This window comes from Piliocolobus tephrosceles, chromosome 9 (genome assembly GCF_002776525.5).
Source record: "Piliocolobus tephrosceles isolate RC106 chromosome 9, ASM277652v3, whole genome shotgun sequence".
In the NCBI taxonomy this organism is placed as follows: Eukaryota; Metazoa; Chordata; class Mammalia; order Primates; family Cercopithecidae; genus Piliocolobus; species Piliocolobus tephrosceles.
Window position 1 is genome coordinate 105873681 of NC_045442.1, and position 23983 is coordinate 105897663.

General features: G+C 36.9%; 1 protein-coding gene across 1 annotated transcript in view; it reads right to left on the reverse strand.

The window, feature by feature from the left end:
- GPR158 (G protein-coupled receptor 158) overlaps positions 1-23983 on the reverse strand; it is a 432232-nt gene that overhangs the window by 130214 nt on the left and 278035 nt on the right. The window contains exon 5 of the mRNA XM_023223258.3: positions 11115-11183. Coding sequence (XP_023079026.1) covers positions 11115-11183 — 69 coding nt within the window. The remainder of the gene's footprint in view (positions 1-11114; positions 11184-23983) is intronic.

A 23983-nucleotide genomic window follows, 5' to 3' on the forward strand; every position in this document is an offset into this window, starting at 1 on the left:
TGGAGAGTGGCTATCTTGGCAGAAATAAACTCAGGGAAGAGCCACGAAGGTGTCTTCCAGTATTAATAACTGATGAAAGGGATATCTGGCCACAGGCTGGACACTCAGGCAGCAGGCTGTCCACCAGGATAAAAGAGTATCTCCTGAAAGGCACATGGTAAACATCCATGACAATCCCAAAAGCCCCATCAGGGCTGGGGTAGAGTTCATGGCCACTCTATGTATACAGAGAGATACAATAAGCGTTATTGACAATAGCCCAAAGGTGAAAACAGCCTAAGTGTCCAGCGATGGATGAATCAACAAAATGTGGTATATATCTATAATAAAGTATTATTAAGCTACATAAAGGAATGAACTTCGGATACATGCTACAAGATAGATAAAGCTTGAAAACATTATGGCAAATGAAACAAGCCAGGGAGAAAAGAATAAATGTTGTGTGATTCCGCTCATGTGAGGGGCCTGGAAAAGGCAAAATATCATAGAAACAAAGTATAACAGAAGTTCAAAGGCTGGGGGAAGAGGGAATGGGAAGTTATTGTTTAATGAATACAGAGTTGTAGTTTGAGATGATGAAAAAGTTTTGGAAATAGATAATAGCGACGGCTGCACAACACTGTGAATGTATTTAAAGCCACTGAATTGTACATTTAAAATAGTTACAGTGGTAAGTTTTATGTCATGTATATTTTACCATAATGAAAAAGAATGGTTATAATAAAAATGAATGAAAATCAGAGAACCACCATGGCAGACTCTTTGTTTAAATATTGGTGGGAAGGGGGCAGATAAGGAAAGTTAACAAAAGGGACATTATCAAATAAAACAGATAAAGGTTCAAGTAGGTAATTCTCATGGCCTCAAAGAAATTATAGAAAACATGTTCCTTCTAACAAATCAACTCAAAGAAAAAGATACTAGAGAGTAAAGAAGAGATAAGAAAAACAAAGAAAGAGATAAAATGGCTCCAAGAAAGCAGGGATGTAGAGGAGAAAAGTGAAAATAAAACAAAAACATTGGAGAGGTCACAGATATATCAGAATCGACTCATGCAGGATAAACATAACTGAAATTGCTGTAAAGGTCATAGAATAAAGACTTGAGGAAACCACACAAAATAAAATGTAAAAGGACAAAGCTATACAAATGACTAGAAAGATTAGAGATAAATGTGATGTACCCATAACTTATGTACCATGAAGAAGAGGAGAAAATAACAGAAGAAAATTAAAGATAAATCCAGAAATAAAAGGGGTCTTAAATCTATGTATTTAAAGGGAATATCATGATTGAAATAAAATGATAAAGAACAATAATTCAGGCCGGGCATGGTGGCTCATACCTGTAATCCCAGCACTATGAAAGGCCAAGGTGGGTGGATCAGTTGAGGATCAGGTGTTCGAGACCAGCCTGGCCAACATGGTGTAAAGTCATCTCTATTAAAAATACAAAAACTAGCAGGGCGAGGTGGCGGGTGCCTATAATCCCAGCTTCTTGGGAGGGTGAGGCAGGAGAATCATTGGAATCCGGGAGGTGGAAGTTGCAGTGAGCCAAGATTGCACCACTGCACTCCAGCCTGACTAAAAAATGACTTTTATTATTAGAATCTGGAAAGAAATATCAGGTCATCTACAGGAGAGAGAAATCAGGCTATCTTCAAGACCCAATAATATTCAGCCACTAGATACAAAGAAAGGACGAAAAGAACTGTATTTGAGTTCAATTTCTTAGCTGTCATAGCTGGAATCAAGTGATACTGTCTAAAGTTGAAACATATAGCTAAATAAAAAATAGTTAGCCCAACCTTTTAAATTACAATTTTTTTTTAACTTTAGAAAGATCTTTCAGAACCAATAATGCTTATTGTAAAACATATTAATCTAAAAATCAGTAATATCTGGGTTTTGTTAAACTAATAAACATTACAATTAGTATCTTTTATAAAATCTCATAGACTAATCCACCATCCATTTCTTTCTTCTCTCTCTCTATATGTGTGTATATATATACATACATATACACGTATATATATACACATATATACACACATATATGTATACATATATACACACATATACACATATACACATATATGCATGAGTGTGTATATGTATATATACATACACATGCATATATGTGTATATGTGTATATATATACGTGTGTGTGTGTGTATATATATGTATTTCTGGATGATAAGGACTTTAGTTGATCTTTTACCTCTTTCATTGTGTTCTTTAATTTTGTTCTACTTTGTAAATAATGAGAGATTATTATATTTCACTAAAGCAACAAGGTATTTTCAAGAGGCATTCTCTAATTGGTGTTTATTGCAGCAAAGACGATAACCTGTTGCTTTTCACTGACAAACTAAAACCAAGATTTCAGCTCTTAATTTCTTAAGGCCAAGTTTATTAAAATTCTTTCAATGAAAGGAAGATTATTGGTTAATTCCTCATACATCACTGATTGGAGTAAGGCTCTTAACCATATATCCTAGAATATGCACACTGGGCAGCCTCCATGTCTTTACATGTTGACAGCCACTCCCACCAATGATCAGACTTCTCTCTGATGGGCTGAGTACAGAAAAGGAGACAAGCCAAGTGGATAAATGGAACTACACAGAACTTCTGGGCATCTATGGCTATTTCTTCTATTTCTCTAACCTACATTACGGAAGAGAACAAAGCGTCTTGGCATCGCATTCTTCAAGCTTCCTGGCAAGTCCAGATATCTGATGTCTTTTGCCCTCTATACGAGCCAGTATTCCTGAAATCCTCCAATAGTTTGGGGATTAAGAGTCTACTATTCCCATAGTTTCTGAGCTATGTTGGCATAAAATGGCTATCCCCATACTATTGTGTCCCTGATAGTAATGTTATGTTCATAAGTATTTAACTTTCTTTCCAATTTCATTTTTTTCTTTTTCTCTTGTATCAATCCAAAAGGTTCTAAAGGACACCAAATGAGATGGATTCTACGGATCAGTTTAAAAACCATAGTCTACTTGTAACGCTTGGGGAACTTTCTGTTGTCTGTCATGGAAGTCCATCTGTCACAGAAGTGAAATGCTACCATTTTGCTCTAAAAAGAATCAGGGCTCTCTGGAGAAAAGACGGATTGCAGGGTTGGGGGAGTGAAGTATAAAACTAGTTTGGAATGTTCTGTTGCACTAGAACATAGTAAAGTGCTCAAAGAACGATGGGGTCATATTAAAAGGATACAGGAGCCAGCCTAAAAGGGTTCTCACTGGCCAAATCTAAAGTAATTTTAGCAATGAAAATAAACAATCATAGTAATGGATTAAAACTTGGCTGCTTTAGCTATATTCTCATTGTTTCATTCTTCCTCTCCACTTTCAACTCCCTCCTTTACCTCCCTTCCTTTAAGCTGTAACATGGGATCACATTCTCTTGTTTTCCTTCTGCTTCTGGGCAATACCTATCCTCTGGATGGGTTTTTTCTACATTAGAAAAAACTGCAGTTAAAAATCTCTTAAGTTTTAGTTGTAGGTTTTGGGCTGATCATTGAAGAAAACAATCTCTTAACTGACATAGGTTCTATGCCACTAAAACCAACCTGATGTCAGTCTGGAACATAAAATTGCCTTTTTTATAGGTAAGATGGCTGAATATCAGAAACTCCAGATGGCTCAATAACATGATCCATCCAAGCTCCTCAGGAATTTACATTGGGTCTTAGAAGCAAACCCTGAGCCATTATGAATTGATTCCTGGTTTCAGTCATCCTCTGTGCCTTTTGTTTCCTAATGAGGAAGGGTGACTGGTGAAGGGGTACAACATGTGCCTTCCCAGCCTCCCGTTTGATGTCATTTGAATATCACATTTGTATCCTCTGTGAGAAGTACTGCCATGCAGTGAAAAGAACAGCAGACCAGAAGTTAAGAGAATGGATTTAATTCTTGGCTTTCTCATTACCTAGCTGAAAAAAAAAAGTGGATGAATCTGAATCATAATCTCTCTCTGTCTCTCTTTTGGAGAAAGGTTGAGTTGTAAATGGTGACCCTTCTAGTTCTAATACTCAGTGATTCTTCTTATAAGACTGGGGTAGGGAGGAACAACCTAAACATAAGTATTATTTACATATGCGTTGGAGTTCTTTACAGGAAGACATATCTACCAACCAAATAAAGTAACCAAGGTTAGAGGGGGAAAAAAAAAAAAAACTCTTATTAAATGAAACTGATGGTTTAGTCAACGCAGAACAAACTTCTAGATTTTAAATTATAAAGAATGTGCTTTATGAATCCATAAATGTCTCTTTAAATGTAATTTAACAAAAAATAAACTTTAGTTCTTTCTTAAAATTCTCTTTTCTTTCTTTTATAAATTATACAAAAGTTGCTAGGTGATTATGAACAGTGATCACTGTTCACAAATGTATGGACTTCAAATCATGCGTCTCTTTTGAGAATCTGTAAGAAAATGCTTGAATGCTTTGGCTCTCTGCTACCCAATATAACAATGCTAAATTTAGTCAGATTTTGGTTTGTCCTCATCTGCACAATGATGATAATCTCTAATTTGGACTTTCCAATATAAGCATTGTTATGAAATCGTCTGTAGTCTAAGATTGCTTAGAAAAGGCAAAAATAACCTTAATTCTTGCAAATCTGAACAACAATATGCAGCATATAAAGAAGAAAAGGCTCATTGCATAACTCAGTAGAACAGCGAATATCCACAAAGCCTACTTCCATGGAGTTAGCTAGCCCTAAAAGCAATTCTATTTTATGCAAGTATGCTTTAAAAAAAATTGTAACCTCCCAGTAGAACTTTCATGAAAAATTCTAGTAAAGTCCACACCAAGAACATGGAAAGTATGTAAGGTATTTAACAAACCAAAAAGATATTGGTCACATTTATACCACCAACTTATTAGATTTTTGGCTATATTTGGTTTACTTAGTCACCTTAACCACTTAATACGGGTCTTCCTTATAGCAAAATTCTGGGCAAAAGTTATAAATTTGTTTCCACAAAACCAAATGAAGCCGATGTGTCCAGTCCAACAACAGGATATTCTTCGCCTTTAATCTCCTTTTCCCCTGGTATCTTATGCTACACCCAAATCTTTATTAAGTAACATGGTCCTTTCTATCTTCAGAGCATAAGCCCTAAATTAAAACCAAAGTACAGAGTTATTATCTTGAGCCATTACAAAAAGAATTTATGTTCTGAAAGATAAAATAGCTAGTTAAGCATGAAGTCAATAGTATGAGGTATCCTAATGTTTCTGTTGAGTAGAATTTGTTTGGTAAGCCTCCGTTTTTGTTTTTTTCCTTACAAGCATATTAGAATTATCATGAAGTACAGTCTTTTTCTTTTAATGTGTCAGTTATCTGTATCTGTTATCACCATAAGTACAGGTCAATCAGATATCTTTCAAAATTGAATCTCAGTCAAGGAAAGGTTCCCTGGTAATTGCTTTTAACATTTAGTAACCTGACACTTGGCTATTCTTTCAAATGTCATACTTTTCTAGAGTATTTCTATTTAAGAAGCTTTACAATTCTTCTACAGATTATAGGACTGTGCTCATTAATACAACCACTTGTTTTGAATAAGTATGAATATTAGAAGTCAAAATGAACTGAACTTCTGCTAAGTCCCAAAAATAACATGAGAAAGTGTTTTTATTGCCTAACTGCAGGTGCTAAATAAATATAAATAAGGGCCCTCATTCTCAGTCTTCCACAAAGAAAGCAGAGTCTTTGGAGAGTGCTTCAACAGGACAGCAGGCACTAGCTTGGGGTACATTTCTAAGTTCACCTAAGTATAACTTATTCACTCATTCCATGCCTATTTACTGTGCTTCTACTACAGTGACAGGCACTGGCCTAATTGCTGCAGATGCAGTGCTGAGCAAGATAGAAACGTGCCCTACTCTCACAGAATTTAATATCTGTGCAAAAGAATGATATTATCAAATAATCAGACTTTTGAATGTGTAATTACAAACTGAAATAGGTGTTGTCAAAAAGAGCAGGATTCCATGAGAAGTTATTGCCAGGAATCTGACTCAGATTAGGGGTCAAGGAAAGCATTCCTGAAAAAGTGATACTTATGTACAAATCTAGAAGGTGATTATATGCTAATTAGCCTAAAGGGCAGTAGGGTAGCGGTGAGGAAAAGGAAAAGAGGAAAATTCTTCAAACCCAAAAAAAAGTAGGTGAAGAGGTCCTACGACAAGAGGTATATTAGTTTCCTATAGCCACTATAACATAGTGTCATAAACTTAGTGGCTTTAAACAACATGGACTTACTATTTAACAGTTCTGGAGGTCCTATGCCCAAAATGAGTCTTAGGAACTAAAATCAAGGTGTTGGCAGAGCTGCCTTCCTTGTAGAGGGTCTAGGGAAGAACTTATTTACTTGCCTTTTCCAGTCTCGAGAGGCAGCCTGCATTCTTGGGCTTGCAACCTCCCTCATCTATCTTCAAAGTTGGCAATACCAGCCAATCTTTTTCACCATGTCATCTATTTGGTTCTCTCTCTTCTGCTTCCCTCTTTTCACTTAGGATCCATGGTCACACCCAGACAATCCAGGATAATTTCCCCATCTCAGTCTTTAACATAATCATATCAGTAAAGTTCATTTTTCCATGTAAGCTAACATATTCAAACAGGGTCCAGGGATTAGGATTGTGGACGTTGTTGGAGACCATTATTATGTCTATCATGAAAGAGATCATGTTTTATTTGAGAACTGAAATAAGGTCAGGGTGGTTGGAGAGCAGAAAGTGAGAAGAAAGGTAATATAAGATAAGGCTGGGGAAGTGGGCAAAAACCACAGTATACCTAACATGTCAAAAGAAGACACCAAAGAAGTGACAGACTAGATTTGACATTTTTAAATCCCTCTGGCTAATGGGTGGAAAATTGATTTTAAAATAGCAGAGGTTCAGAAAACAGATAATAGTAGCAACAGATATTCAGATAATTAAAGTTTTTCATCAGGTTACTGAGGTCGTTTCAGCTATTTCATTATTTATTAGGTGATCTGACGACTTTGGTTAAATATCTGCCCTAGGGTTCTGTGGGAAAGATTAAATGTTAAGATGCATGACACCCCATTTATACAAGAAGTGTACCAATAACACTCAGTCTTTATACTGCTGCATTGCTTCTGTTACTAATTACTATGCATAACTCTATGCTAGAAAATTAGAAAACTTAAGTAATAGGGATGACTTTATGAAAAAATTAATACTGATTGTCTAAGTCTGTTTGTGCTGCTACAACAAAATACCTGAGACTGTGTAATTTATAAAGAATAGAAATTTATTTCTCACAGTGTTGGAGGCTGAAAAATGCAAGATCAAAGTGTCAGCATCTGGTTTCTGGTGAGAGCCTTCTTGCTGTGTGGAAGGAAGAAGAACAAAAAGGGCCAAACTCCCTCCACCAAGCCCTTTTACATGTAAGGGCATTAACCCATTCATGAGGGCTCTAAACACCTCCCAAAATACCCCACTTCCCAACACCATTGCATTGGAGATTAAGTTTCTAACACATAAATTTTGGAGGACACAGTCAGATCATAGCACTGATTATATGTAAATATATCTCCATTTTAAGAATAAATAGAAAAAGTTATTCGAGACCTGAATAAAAAACACTCGATCTAAACATTGAGTGCAGGAAAAGGATTAGAAAATGTTATAGAGGGGGCAGTGTCCAAATTACATTAAGCCTTAGAGGTCACAGGAAGGATTTTGGCTTTTACTCTAAGTAAAATGGAGAATCTTTGGGGAGTTTTGAGAACAGGAGTGACATGGTCAGTCTAATTTTCATGTTAAAACTGGCTGACATTTTGAAAATAGGTAAGATTCTAGGGGCCAGCATGGAAGAAGCGAGGCTAGTAAGAGAACGTGGCGACAATCCAGAAGGGATGGATCACAGTTTAGACCAGGTGGTAACCGTGAATGTGGGAGGGGCTCATTAGATTCTTGCTGCATCTTTTTTGTGTTTTGTTTTGTTTTTGTTTTTGTTTTTGTTTTTAGACAGAGTCTCGCTCTGTTGCCCAGGCTGGAATGCAGTGGTGCTATCTCAGCTCACTACAACCTCCGCCTCCCAGGTTCATGCCATTCTCGTGCCTCAGCCACCCAAGTAGCTGGGACTATAGGCGCCTGCCACTGCGCCTGGCTAGTTTTTTGTATTTTTAGTAGAGACGGAGTTTCACCATGTTAGCCAGGATGGTCTCAATCTCCTGACCTTGTGATCCACCCACCTCGGCCTCCCAAAGCGCTGGGATTACAGGCGTGAGCCACTGCACCTGGTCAATTCTTGCTGTATCTTTAAAGCGTTTCTAATGTGAGGGAAAGAATGGTATCAATAATGACTCCTAGGCTTTTGGCCTGAGTAACTAGAAGGATAGAGCTGCCATCAGTGGACACTGGAAGGCTGAATCTGAGGGAGAGATCAGTGCTTCAGTTGAGAACATGATAAGGAATTCTGTTGGATGTGCCAATGGAGTGGTTGCCTAAGCAGCTGAATATGAGCTGGGAGCTCAGGAGAAAGGTTTGGGCTGGAGATATAAATTCGGCAGTCTTTGGCATATAAATAGTACTTAAACTTTGCGGCTAGATGAGATCACCAAGTGAGAATGTACATTAAGAAAAGCTACAAGAACTCAGTCCTGAGGCATTCAAGTACGAAGAAGTGGGAGTTAAGATGAAGAATCAACAAAGCAGGCTGAGATGGAGCAGGGAGTGAGGTAAGACAAAAACCAAAAAGAATCTAGTGTCCTGGCAGTCCTACCTTTCCTTCTCTTACACCTACTCACCTTTCAGGTCTCTGCCAAGGGATATTTTATTCCTAAACTTGATTAGGTATCTCTCCTAAGTGCCTCCACAGCATCCTGTCTTTACTGCTTTCTTAGTGTTTGTCACATTGTATTACCATTGTTTGCATTAACTCATCTCTTCCTCTACACTGTAAGCTTCTTGAAAGGAGAAATCAAGTTGTCTTGCTCATAGAGTATTCCCAGAAATTAGCATAGTGCTTGGCACACAATAACCACTGAACATAAGTTGGCTGAGTTGAATTTGTCAAGTCAATACTTATCTTCTGGTTTCAGACATGTTACTGGTACGCTAGAGTCCACTATGATTATCTAAGCCACTAGCACCATACATACATTTATTTCATCATGCTTACTGTACTATGTAACAATTTCAATTTTTCCAACATTAATTGGTATGTCTCATGATTCTGATTCAGGTAGAAGGGAAGGAAGAAGGAAAGCGATACTTATTTGTACATATCATGCATACATACCAATACATTTGTATACATATGCATATATTTGCCTTTCATATGTAGTCACACTTAAGCATTTAACCTTCCTCACAAATGTGCGAAGAAAAGTATAATTAGCTCCATTTTATAAGAGAAAAAACAGGGTTTAGGAATGTTAAGTAACTTGTCTAAGGTCACTCAAATGGTAAAAACCAGGATTTAAATATCTGTAAAGCACTTGCATTAGAGTAGGCAGATAGCCAGACATGAGCAGTAGTGGGGAGCCCCTGAAAAAGGGAAGTCCAAAAAATTCCGCACCGTAGAGGTTGCATGCTTGATATGAGCAGAGAGAGGGAAAATACCTATGTAGAAAGGAATGCCCCCAAACACCCCTTAAGATACCCAATGATCACTCATTCTGCAGTTAACCTGTCAGAATGTAACTAGCTACATGCTGAGAAGAGGGAAAGAGGGCAAAGGAGAAATTCCTAAGAGATACGCAAGTGCAATAAGTACAGATTTAACCACAACATGACCTTCCTGGGATGGTGGTAAGGAGAAATGCTGCCATTAGGTAGAATTCGTATCTAATGCTAGGCCGCACACGTACATCAACAGACAGCAAGGGAGAATCCTACAAACCTGGGGTGGGAACTGGGTGGGGACTCAAGGCTGAAGTGGGAAACTAATCAGAGACAAAGGCAGAGACTTGAGACACCAACAGGAACTTAAAGGGTCTGACATAATAAAAACAGCAATGCAGAACTCTTGGAGTTGCTGGCTCATTCTCTTTCAAGGAGCCCGCTTTGCCCCGTCTTTCCGAATGTACTGTTCTCTGCTACTACTTTCCACCCAGATCAACCCACTCTTCTCTTGACGTGTACGTTGAAGACCAAGCTCTGATTTCTTTTATCTTGCACAAATTCCTATCTAAGGAGTCTGGGGAGTCATGCCCTACAAACCATAAATTCTCATCAGGTTTTATTTAACCCTATATCTCATGTCTTACTTTCCAATCTGACTCTGGCGTAACATTATGTGACAAAGAAGAAAATCAAAATATTTTTACCCCCAAACATGTTTCTGTGCCATATTTTCAAAGGGCCCTGCAAAACTGTCCATTGTGAGGGAAAATCTGCATCTGTAAAGAATCTCTATTAACATAGCTAGATGTTTTTCTTCCTGACCCTCCCAATCCTGAAGACATTAACTGAGTGTCTAGCACCTTTTAACGGTCTGAATAGGAGATATTTGTCATCTATCACCTCTAAGGGCAGCCACTATGAGACTTCAAAAGAACCTTGGTCTCCACAGTCTTTTATCTTAAACTGAACATTTCCTTTCTATTGATCCCAGGTCTTTAGACAAATTCAATCAATTGTCAACCAGAAAATGTTTTAATTTACCTATAGTCTGGAAGTCCCCCAAACTTCAAATTGTCCTGCCTTTCTGGACCAAACCAACATATTTCTCAAATGAATCTGATTGAAGTCTCATGCCTCCCTAAAACGTATAAAACCAAGCTGCACCCCAACCACCTTGAACATGCTCTCAGAACCTCCCCAGGGCTGTATCAGGTGCCATGGTCTCTCATATTTGGCTCAGATTAAATCTCTTCAAATATTTTAGAGTTTGACTCTTTTCATCAACAACTTCCTTCAATAGAAATTTGCTTACTTTACTAATTGTCTTTTGGCCAAATTCTTTCTCTCAAGTAAGACAAGAGCCAAGAACTCTTGCACTTCCTGGTAACACGAGGGTGTGTTTGCGTGTGTGTGCGTGCAAACAGTAGTTTTACAGTATGCAACACAAAATAAATGTCTACTTTAAAAACATAGTTATGTTACTTACTGGAAAGTATAGGAGCAGAGACCCAAAAAGGATCGTTTCCAACAGGATAAGACCCGATGCCCGGATGCTCTGGAAAACAAAATAAAAACGTCATTACTAACTTACATTTCTAAGCCTGGAGAATTATGTTATTGTGAAAATGCCACAAGGCAGTAGGACAGCATTCTTTGGGGGAAATTAAATAAATAAATGAAAATTGGTTAGCATTCAGGTGGGTAAAAAACAAACATGCAAAAAGACTGATTATAAAGGTGATGATAGGCTTAATAATATCACCAGTGGCTTCATGAGGTTTTGTTCTCTAAAATTTGAATCATTAAACAGTCTGAGCAGCTAAGAACACTATCCTGAAGATACTTTTGTGCCGAGAAGTCTTCTGCCGATTGAAGGTCTTTTCTCCATCAAAGGGTTCGTGGTCTCACAGGCTTCAGGGAATGAAGCCGTGGACCAACCACAGAGGCGAGTGTTACAGCTCGATTAGAGAAACGGGCAGACCCAAAGAGTGTGCAGCGGCAAGATTTATTAATGCGAAAGTGAAAGTAAAGCTTCCACAGGGTGAAAGGTGTCCCGGAAGGATTGCCGTTTCTGGCTTGGGTGTCTTATGCTTATATCCCCTTATGACCCCTCCCCTTTTCCTTTTTCTGTCCTATAGAATTAGCTTATTTTCTATCCGCTTGTGGGTTGGCAGAGGCCTGATTGGTTAAAAACATCAGGCTGTGGCTAGAGCTTAAACTCGCCTTTGATTGGTTGAGGTTTCAATTCCTTAGCTTGTAGCTATGACTCAATTTGGCTTAGCGGAAAGTTCCCTTAGGGAAGTCCCTATTGACCCAGGAAGTCCAGCCAACTTAGCCAGTTAGTCCTTCACTTTCAATCCAAGAAATTTACAAATGAGATCTTGCCTGTATTTTTAAAATATGAGCCACCAGTGCATACTGAATGCTATCCCTAAACTATTTCACAAATACCTGTGGCATAGTGTTGGTGGATTTAAAAAAAGCACATGCACAAGTTCTTGAAGTCTTCATATCTCCCCCTATGCTAAAATATAACCCCTAAAACTCACAAACACAGCTTCGCTATGTGAACAATATAAATCACATTAAATAACAGGGGTATCTCACCTTGTGAACATGCATACATGTTATTCTTTACTCAAAATTCAAAAGAATTAGTTGATTTGATTTTCAAATAAATTTCTGAATAGTTTGCTAAGCATGAATATATCTAATAACCTTAAGATATTTTGTTAGACTTAAAATAGCGTTATCTTCTCAAAGCAAAATTCTTAGAATTGAGGCAAGAAACGAAAGACCAGAAAAATCAATCTTATTTTCTACAATAAATTTTGCTTTCATGAATTCAAGCGTCAATATAGAGCAAATATATTAATTAATACTATAAACACAAAAGGAGGTCATTTTAGGCATGCTGTGTTTTCACTAAATATAATACAAAATGTATACAGAAATTATACATGGTGTAAATATCTTAACAGGAAATAATTTGCAGTAGTAATAACTAATTTTGTAACAATAAAAAAATTCTGAAAGGCCAAACCACAGTAATGCATTATATAAAAGAACCGTCAGACAACTGGATACCCAGAGAGAAAAAATTCTAATTGCCCTTCCAAAAATCCCTGTGGGGCATTGTTAAATATATAGAAATACTTCATGTAACCCCTCAAAAAAACTCAGCACTTGCATTAATTTAAGAATTTGGGAATAGAGAAACAAGTTTAGTCAGTGAACAGCCTTGATTATTTGAGTGGCTTCTTGCTATTGGTCATTATGTTAGATAGCAGGTGCTTTTGGTGAAAAGAAAATTTCTACCAGCAAGCATTTAAATGGGTTTTGGCTGGCAGAATTCCCAAAGTGGCAAGGTACATTTGCATAGTATGCCTAATTATGAAGCTTATTTTTTAAACTTTCCCAAAAAATACACAAAAAATGAAAATCCAAAATATTATACATGACTGTCTGTAAAATAATTTGTACACTATTGGTTGAGTGAATAAGAGGACATGAAAAGCTGCTGCAAGGTACAGTGAAGAAGACAGACTTTGGAGTTAACTCCCTCTCAGTTTGAATGATGAAATAACCACTTTGCATTGGGCAACCTTGAACTTCAATGGTCTCACCCATAAGATGGGTATTTTAATCTTTACCTTATCAAATCTGACAGATTTATTAAATATGAAGTATGCAAAATGGCTGGCATTGTACCTGGTACTTAATAAGTAGGTATGTATTCTTCAAGGTAGAGAACAGCAACAGGATGATTTGAAAACTAGAAGGAATATATCGCTGACAGTCAAATTTTGTTTAATGCTTGTTATCCAAAATGACCCAAAAGGAAACGAATGCCTCTAGCAGGGGACCAAGAGTTCCTTCCCAGGGCTGTGGTCAGGCTATGGTTTGATGGCCTCTTCCATCCTGCAATATCTCTTGAGATTTTAGGTCCAGTAGGCTTGGTAGCAGTGTCACAACCATCACTACCACATAACAGCAGTAGGAGTACATGTTTTTATATTTTCTCAGAGCAAATAATCTGTCTCCTTTTCATTTGTAATTGTTGAACAATCTTCTTAAGAGTTCACTGCCTTGCTCCTGGCTAAGCAGAGGAACCCATAATTTCAGATTACAGATTGGAACTCTGACAAGTGGTTCCATAATAAAGTGTAAGTCCTGTTCAAAATGTGCACGTTTTTTCTCTCAAAATATTATTTGGAAGAGCTGGCTTTGTGCCCTCGCAGAATGAGCAGGAACCGAATGGGTGAGATTTTAAGAGAGAGAAGAGACCCATGCTCCCCAAAATATTTCCTCCACTATCTTATTGGTACTAGAAAATCTTCTAACTGGCACAGCGCCTTTTATTTTATGCTTGGTACCAGGACTAATATACAGTTTTGTAAGTAATACATTGACAAGTTCAAAGCAAAATATAGGAATCTTGTTTAGCGTCTCACTGGTAGGGTAAGGAAGGGCAGAAAAGACACTAAGTGTGTACGGGGGGTGGGGGAGGTTGAAAATTGAAGATCGATGAGAGAGATAATGAGCAAAATAACAGAGACCAAGAAAAAGAGTCATCTCCTTCACAGTTATGCCTGAGATAGAAATGGTGATATGAAACTATAACCAGAGTTGTTAACTGGGAAACTTATAAAAATCTTAATTGAAAGATGATCAGTAATACGCAGTATGACACTATGTATACAAAACACACACACATAAAACAACACTATACATTTTCTCTATCCAGGCATACCTCATCTATATATCTGTCTGTCCATCCATCCATCTAGGCAAACCTCAGAAATATTTTGGGTTTGGTTTCAGACCACAGCAATAAATCAAGTACCAAAATAAAGTGAATCACACACATTTTGTGGTTTTCCGGTGTATATAAAAGTTATATTTACACGATAGTGTAGTCTATTAAGTATGCAATGGCATTATGTCTAAAAAATAATGTACTTGCCTTAAGGAAAAAATACTTTATGGCTGAAAAATACTAATAATCATCTGAGGCTTCATCAGGTTCTAATCTTTTTTGCTGGGGGATGGTCTTGCCTCCATGTTGATGGCTGCTGACTGATAAGGTTGGTGGCTACTGGAAGCTTCGGATGGCTGTGGCAATTTCTTAAAATAGGAAAACAATGAAGTTTGCTGTACCAGTTGGCTCTTCCTTTCATGAGATTTCTTTGTGGCATGTGATGCTGTTTGATAGCATGTTACCTACAGTGGAAGTTCCTTCAAAACTGGAGTCAATCCTCTTAACTATAATAATGTAATATTCTAAATCCTTTGTTGTCATTTCAACAATGTCCATAGCATCTTCACCAGGAGTGGATTACATCTGAAAAAACTACTTGTTCGCTCATCCATGAGAAGCAACTCCTCATTCATTCAAGTTTTATCATGAGATTTATGGTAACTCAGACACATGTTCAGGCTCCACTGCTAATTCTAATTCTTTTGCTATTTTCACCATATCTGCAATTAGTTCCTTCACTGAAGTCTTGAATGCCTCAAGTCATCCATGAGGGTTAGAACCAACATTTTCCAAACTCTTGTTAATGTTGATATTTTGATCTCCTTCCATGAATCATAAATGTTCTCAATGGCATCTAGAATAGTGAATCCTTTTCAGAGGTTTTCAGTTTACTTTGCCCAGATCTATCAGATGAATCACTATGGCAACAATTGCCTTACAAAATGTGTTTCTTAAATAAGAAGATGTGAAAGTCTAACTCCTTAATCCTTGGGCAGTAGAATGAATGCTGCGTTAGTGGGCATGAAAACAACGTTAATCTCCTTGCATATCTCCATCAGAGCTCTTGGGTGACTATGTGCATTGTCAATGAGCAGTAATGTTTTGAAAGGAATCTTTTTCTGAGCAGTAAGTCTCATCAGTGGGCTTAAAATATCCAGCAAATCATGCTATAAATAGATATGCTATCACATCCAGGCTTTGTTGTTACATTTTTACAGCACAGGCAGAGTTGCTTTAGCATAATTCTTAAGGCCCCTAGGACCTTCAGAATGATCAATGAGCATTGGCTTTAACTTAAAAGTCACTAGTTGCATTTGCCCCTAACTTATGTTAGGGTCAATCTTTCATTTGAAGTTTTGAAGCCAGGCATTGACTTCTCCTCTCTAGCTATGAAAGTCCTAGATGGCATCTTCTTCCACTAGAGGGCTATTTCATCGACACTGAATATCTGTTGTTTCTTGTAGCTACCTTCATCGATGATCTTAGCTAGATCTTCTTGATGACCTGCTGCAGCTTCTCCATCAGCACTTGCTGCTTCACTTTACACTTTTATGTTACGGAGATGGCTGCTTTCCTTGTACCTCATGAACCAACCTCTGCTAGCTTCTAACTTTTCTTCTGTAGTTTCCTCAACAGTGTCAGCCTTCATAGAATTGAAGAGAGTTAGGCCCTTGCTTTGGATTACGTTTTGGCTTAAGGCAGCGTTGTGACTGGTTCAATCTTCTATCTAGAGTACTCAAACTTTCTCCATATCAGCAATAAGGCTGTTTTGCTTTCTTATCATACATGTGTTCACTGGAGTAGCATTTTTAATTCCCATCAATAACTTTTCCTTTGCATTTACAAATTGGTTATTGAGTGCAAGCCAGTCTCCACTATGTCTTTCTTACTAAGCTCAATCACTTCTAGCTTTTGATTTAAAGTGAGTGATATATGACTCTTCCTTTCACTTGAACACTAAAGGCCATTGTAGGATTATTAATTGACCTAATTTCAACATTGTTATGTCTCAGGGAATAAAGAGGGCTGAGGAGAGGGAGGAAGATGGAGGAATTGCTAGTTGTGGAACAGTCAGAACACATTCAACACTGATCACTTAAGTTCACCGTCTTACGTGGGTGCAGTTCATGGCATTTCAAAACAATTACAATAGTAACATCAAAGATCAGTAATCACAGATCACCACAACAGATATAATACTAAAAGAATTTGTTGAAATATTGCAAGAATTACCAAAATGTGACACAGAGATACAAAGTGAGCACATGTTGTTGGAAAAATGGCTATGATAGATTTCCTCAGTGTACAGTTGCCACAAACCTTTAATTTGTAAGACACGGTATCTGTCAAGCACAATAAAGCAAAGTGCAATAAAATAAGATATGTCTGTATACATATACACACCAAACAGATGTCTGGAGCATACATACATAGCATACAAACATTGATAACAATGTTTGTTTGTTTTTTTCGGAGAAAAGGGTAGATTTGAGGATAGATCAACTTACCTGGAAATATGTTAATATCTTTGAAGGAGAGGTAGTCATTTATTGCTATGCAATATACTTTAATAAATAAATTTTTACAAACCTTTGTGTCAACCCAACTATTTGAAAATCTGTGATTTTAGGCTGGGCATGGCGGCTCAAGCCTGTAATCCCAGCATTTTGGGAGGCCGAGGTGGACGGATCAGTTGAGGTCAGGAGTTCAGGACCAGCCTGGCCAATATGGCGAAACCCCGTCTCTACTAAAAATACAAAAATTTGCTGGGCGTGGTGGCAGGTGCCTGTAGTCCCAGCTACTCGGGAGGCTGAGGTAGGAGAATCACTTGAACTTGGGAGGCAGAAGTTGCAGTGAGCCCAGATCGAGCCACTATACTCTAGCCTTGGCAACAGAGCAAGACTCCATCTCAAAAGAGGAGGAAAAAAAACAAAAACAGAGAAAATCTCTGATTTGGTATTGTAATATGCAAAATATTATGCAATAAGTCTAAGCAAAGTCCTTCGTTTAATATTCTTTAATGAATTTTTATTTGGCACCAGCTGATTCATATAATCATCAAAGACTGTATCTTATAATTTTTGCAGGTGAATATAAAGCTGGAGGTATTATCATTGAGCCTAACTCTCTGGTTTGGAACCCATAAACCCTAATAAATATACCTCCCAAGTTTACAATAGTGTGAGTATATTCTACCTTACTCCATTTCCATCCCAACTTCCCCACTTTGTAAACTTTCAGAACTGACTTATGGAGGTTTATAACAGCCAGATATCAAACCCATAGACAAAAAAAAAAAAAAAAAGTCAAATTATACCAATTTCTATCAAATTATATCAAAGTAAATTTCTAAATTCCATGTTTGGATGCCAAGTATAGAAGCATAAGATGAAGCACAGTTGTAACTGCCATAGAAGATTTGCCTGGGATATAAGCATCCAGAGGAAGCTTAGTCATTGGATATAACAAGAGAAGAATGCTCAAGGCTGCATTTTTAGAAGTAATTAAAATGGTGTATTATTATTTTCCTGATTCTATGGGGACTAACTACTTCATTTATATTTTTAAAATATTTTTAACCTCTGGGGAAATTAACGTATATCTTGCTAAAACAGGGCAGCTATGTTTTGGTCACTGCTGATTTCTTTAGCCTTACAACATGTAGAGTTTCTATTACAAAAGAAACCTCTGAACATGAATATATTTTTATATAGTTGGACCCAGCATCTATGAGGAAAATATAAGAGAACAATAGAATTATATTTTGAAAGAGATGAACTAGCATAAGTTTGAATGACAAACCAAGACTGTATAAATCTACATCCTTTTAAAAAAGATATACCAATGCAAGCAAGATGAAAAACTTCTGAGCTGTACTTTTTCTTTTAAAATTATGCTCTTTCAAGGAGAAATTCATGGACAGAGGGACTTCATATGAAACCTGACAAACACCCGATAAAATAATTACACAATATGGATTGGAAAAAAAAATGTAAAAGGTGATCCTAAAGAGAATCTTAACATTGAGAGGTATGAGGACACTATCTTTCAATAATTTTATTAACAATTACATAAATGGAAAAGAATAGACTACATCCAGTTTGAAAGACTGCATGTAGTTAGCTTTTGTTAAGATCTATGATAAAATATTTAAAAACCAATCAAATTTAGAAAAATTTATCAAGGCACAATTGTTTAAAATGTGGTCAGTTAAAATCAATTTTAGGTTTTTAGAAGAATTCTCAGCAATAAAAAAGCTATTTTTATAAAAATGAAGAGATAGGGTCATGGCAGAGACTCCCAAAGTAAAATGTATGTAATTCAGAGAATTACAAATTGATGGATTAAACTACACAGATTTGATCACTAGATGGTCTGGAACTTTGGTATTAACCATTAATTAGCTGTGAGATCTTGGATAAGTTGTTTAACCTTTGAGCTTCAGTTTCTTCATTTATAAGATGGGTGTAATAATGCCCAGGTGTATATTGTTGCAAAGATTGGCAATAATGCTGCCTGGCACAGAGCAGGGGCTCAGTCAACGGTAGTTCTTCATGAATCTGTCAAGTACAGACAGAGGAAATGACGTCAGCAGAGAAGGGAAGCTCACTCAGCTGATCAGTGCCAGAACAGTCTTGTCTTCCACAGCTACTGGTTCCCAATTCAGTGAGGTTTCCTCAGTGATTTTCTTACCCAAACTAACAAGAACAGAATATGTAATAATATAATAACAAAAACATGTAACACTACCAAACTACTTAAAAATAAATTACAAGTAAGGGTTTGGTTCAGGTGTTATAAAAAGTTTACAGCCGGGAGCGGTGGCTCACGCCTGTAATCCCAGCACTTTGGGAGGCCGAGGTGGGCAAATCACGAGGTCAGGGGATCGAGACCATCCTGGCTAACATGGTGAAATCCCGTCCCTACTAAAAATACAAAAAAATTAGCCGGGCCTGGTGGCGGGCACCTGTAGTCCTCCCAGCTACTCAGGAGGCTGAGGCAGGAGAATGGTGTGAACCCGGGAGGCGGAGCTTGCAGTGAGCAGAGACCAGGCCACTGCACTCCAGCCTGGGCAACAGAGCGAGGCTCCATCTCAAAAAAAAAAAAAAAAAAAAATTCCTAGTCAATTTTAAATTCCTGACAGTCTTAACTAAAACACTAAAAGAAATTGTCATATTGCCTTAAGTAGGTATTCTTTCTAACTTGTAAGACTTCATCAGAAAGCCCATTTTTTCATACAGTGTAATTTATACATGAACAGTTTAATAAGACCTTTTTGAAGAGTAAATTTATCAAAAAATTAACTTCACATTGATTTATACATAGTTTTATGTTCTTTACAGCAGTATGGCACACTACATAAAAATTAATGATTTTATATACATGTGAAATTAGAAATAACAAGTCATTAATTATTATGATTTACCATCTATTGCTGGGCAGAAACTTCCCATGGTTGTGGTGATTTTTTGTTGTTGTTGTTTTGTTTTCAAAATTTACACGAGATGCTTGTCAATTCGTTTTGCTTTGTTTCAAATAATGTGCACACTTAAATGTATTCTCCTCCAGTTTCATCTGATTTTATGTCTCAAAATTGCTGACTCACTGCAGTTGCAGGGAGGCAGAATAATTTAGATGCAGGAGAGGGAATGCTTTGATACCCTTAACTTAGCTTATCCCTCATATACATGACCAAAAGCAATTTAGCACCCAAACACTTGTTATCAGCCTTCTCCCTATCTTTCAGACACCTTTTCTGGCTAAGAAGCCTTTAAAATACATTCCTAAGATATGAATGATTATGTCCTTACTTGGCCTCATTTTTCCAATGGCTTCATTGTAAAAATATGCAAAATTAGCTTTTTACTTCTCTGTAATCTATTTGTGACCTTCAAATTCCTTTTTCTTCCAATAGTACTACATAGCGTAACTCATATTTCACTTAAATAAATAATCTAAATGAAATTAAAGCATACAGAAGTCATACAGTCAAAAGTACCACATAAAGAGATCTTGCCTTGATGGGTTGCCATTCTTAAATACAGTGGTATAAAATTACAGAAGCACACAATGTCATTTTCTTAGACTTCTACTGTTCATTAAAAGCTATTAACAGGCCAGGCACAGTGGCTCACACTTGTAATCCCAGTACTTTGGAAGGCCAAGGCCGGCGGATCACCTGAGGTCAGGAGTTCAAGACCAGCCTGGCCAACATGGTGAAACTTCCGTCTCTACTAAAAATACAACAACAACAACAAAAATCGCCAGGCATGGTGGTGGGCACCTGTAACATGGGAGGTTGAGGCAGGAGAATTGCCTGAACCCGGGAGGCGGAGGTTGCAGTGAGCTGAGATCGTGCCATCTCTCTCTCTCACACACACACACACACACACACAAAGCTATTAACATTGTTTGTCAAACAAAAATTAGACTATTAAAAGAACAAATACTCCCCATGAAAAATCCTAATAGAATAAAAATTAAACTCTAAAATTTTATTAGATATTTAAAAATGTGACACTATTGACAGAAAACACTTGATTACCCTTTCAAAACACCCCTCTTTCTTACACTCAGATAAACTCAAATATTAGTGAGTTTGACATCATTTTTTAAAACATAAAATGTACTTTATATTTAGAGAAATCCAACAGACTTCACAAGTTATTCCTCAGTTTCACCCGACTGCTAAGTAAAACACCAAAAGCAATGGCAACAAAAGCCAAAATTGACAAATGGGATCTAATTAAACTAAAGAGCTTCTGCACAGCAAAAGAAACTACCATCAGAGTGAACAGGCAACCTACAGAACGGGAGAAAATTTTTGCAATCTACTCATCTGACAAAGGGCTAACATCCAGAACCTATAAAGAACTCAATCAAATTTACAAGAAAAAAACAAACAACCCCATCAAAAAGTGGGCAAATGATATGAACAGACACTTCTCAAAAGAACACATTCATACAGCCAACAGACACATGAAAAAATGCTCATCATCACTCGCCATCAGAGAAATGCAAATCAAAACTACAGTGAGATGCCATCTCACACCAGTTAAAATGGCAATCATTAAAAAATCAGGAAACAACAGGTGCTGGAGAGGATGTGGAGAAATAGGAACACTTTTACACTGTTCGTGGGACTGTAAACTAGTTCAGCCATTGTGGAAAACAGTGTGGCAATTCCTCAAGGATCTAGAATTAGAAATACCATTTGACCCAGCCATCCCATTACTGGGGATATACCCAAAGGATTATAAGTCATGCTGCTATAAAGACACATGCACATGTGTGTTTATTGTGGCACTATTCACAATAGCAAAGACTTGGAATCAACCCAAATGTCCATCAGTGACAGACTAGATTAAGAAAATGTGGCACATATACACCATGGAATACTATGCAGCCATAAAAAAGGATGAGTTCGTGTCTTTTGTAGGGACACGGATGCAGCTGGAAACCATCATTCTCAGCAAACTATCACAAGAACAGAAAACCAAATTCTGCATGTTCTCACTCATAGGTGGTAATTGAACAATGAGAGCACTTGGACACAGGAAGGGGAACATCACACAACGGGTTCTGTTATGGCAGGGGGGAGGGATAGCATTAGGAGATATACCTAATGTAAATGACGAGTTAATGGGTGCAGCACACCAACGTGGCACATGTATACATATGTAACAAACGTGCACGTTTTGCACATGTATCCTAGAACTTAAAGTATAATAACAATAAAAAAAAAACAGATGTAAATAATTTTTCGTTAACATTTGAACCTTTTTAATCTCAGAAGTGTCTGGTTTTTTTAAAAATTTGAAATGTCAAGAACCGTGTTCTGCAAGGTAAGTACTTTAAAATTCTGCTGCTCACACCTAGGCAAAAGAGCCCATCAACTGGTTGCTAGAACTCATCAGTAATGCCTCAGTCTTCTAAAAAAGGGGGAAAAATGTCATAATAGGAAGAGAATTTCTCAGAAGTGTTAAGTTTATCTTTAACACACTGTCTATGCTCTATGGTATGTTTGGAAGTGTATGAAATGCCCAGAAAAAGTGTAAAACAAAGAAACATTTCCTGTTTTGTTTGACATTTGGAGATAGCCTAAACATTTCAGGGCTTGTTATGTTCCTTATGCTATACTCTAAATGTAACACAACAATTTATGATTCTGACAAGACATTTAGAAGGATACAAAAAAGTGTGATAAGCATTTCAGCAAGCAAACAAACAAAAACTGATTTAATAAGGTGTAACAGATGCCCCCTATTTGCAAGAAGAGAAAGCAGTTCAGAAATTAGCAGTATTGTATTTTGACAGGCAAGCAACAAAGGTAGACTATAAAAGGTTTTACGGTAGTGATTCTTATTTAGATGCAAGATGATGAAGACAGGAATTCAAAACTCAATCTCTAAAATAGTATGAACATTTATATATCAAGTTGGATTCTGATTTGCCTCCAAGTTGGGAGCATTAAGAACTGCCCAATGGGTATTATAAAATTTAGTCCACATTGAATGTATCATTCTTCAAGTTGTCTACCAAAGGACAAAGTGAGAAAAAAAAAAAAGAAGGGAAAATATTAATTAGCTAACATCCTGTTACACTTTTGTTGTCAGTTTTAGCCATTTGCTTCACTAAATTCTGCTGTTTCACTGGTCTTTATGCTTATCAGTGAATTATTAACATGTTGCAATTACATATCTTGATATTTTAGAGTCTCATATATTCTATCATGAACATGAGTAATGATTTTCAAATAATGAATTCACAAGTCTTAACTAGATAATGAATGCTAACTTGTACAGCATTCATAAAGGTCACATTAACTGATGGATGTTTTAATTAGTTTTCTTTCTTATCTGTGATGAATCCTTTGCTCTAACATAGATTATTTTACACATTAGGATCAACTATCTACTCAGACACAAAAGACGGAGGAGAAATAAATACATACAGAAATCTGACAGTAGAGAATTACTGAAAAATTAAGGCAATGTTATAAAAGCAAACATTAGAAAAAGTTTTATAATGTAACAGATTTTTCTTAAAAGCAATTCTGTTTAACCTTATCAAAAGCTGAACTATTACTAAATCAGTTTCCTGGAAGTAATAAGCTTTCTGAAACTTTCTAAACCAATAACTCCAAACAGATATCTTCAGCCCAAACCTCTTTCTAACCTTTAGACTCATGTTTCATTTGCTTATGAAACATTTCCACCTGAATGACCTATGCAGAGGCACCTCAAACTCAAGATGTCAAAAACTAAATTTTCCCAACCTACTTCTCTGTTGAAATTTCCCATCCTGGTGAAATACAATAAATAAGTTACCTATGTTATAGTCAAACTATATCTGAAAAATACATATACAGGCTAGAAATAAAGAAGTGGGTTTTATGAAATATTCATGTTCAACTTTTCGTCTTTTTCAGAACTCCCAAAATTTTGTTGACCAACTGCCTTACTAAATAAATGAATGAGTGACTGCCTAAATAAATGTTTAAATGGAAAAATCCAATACTGTTGATGCATATTCAAGGGGAGAGGAAATTCTTCATTTTTAATACATGGTCTCTATGATTTAGAGAATAAGTC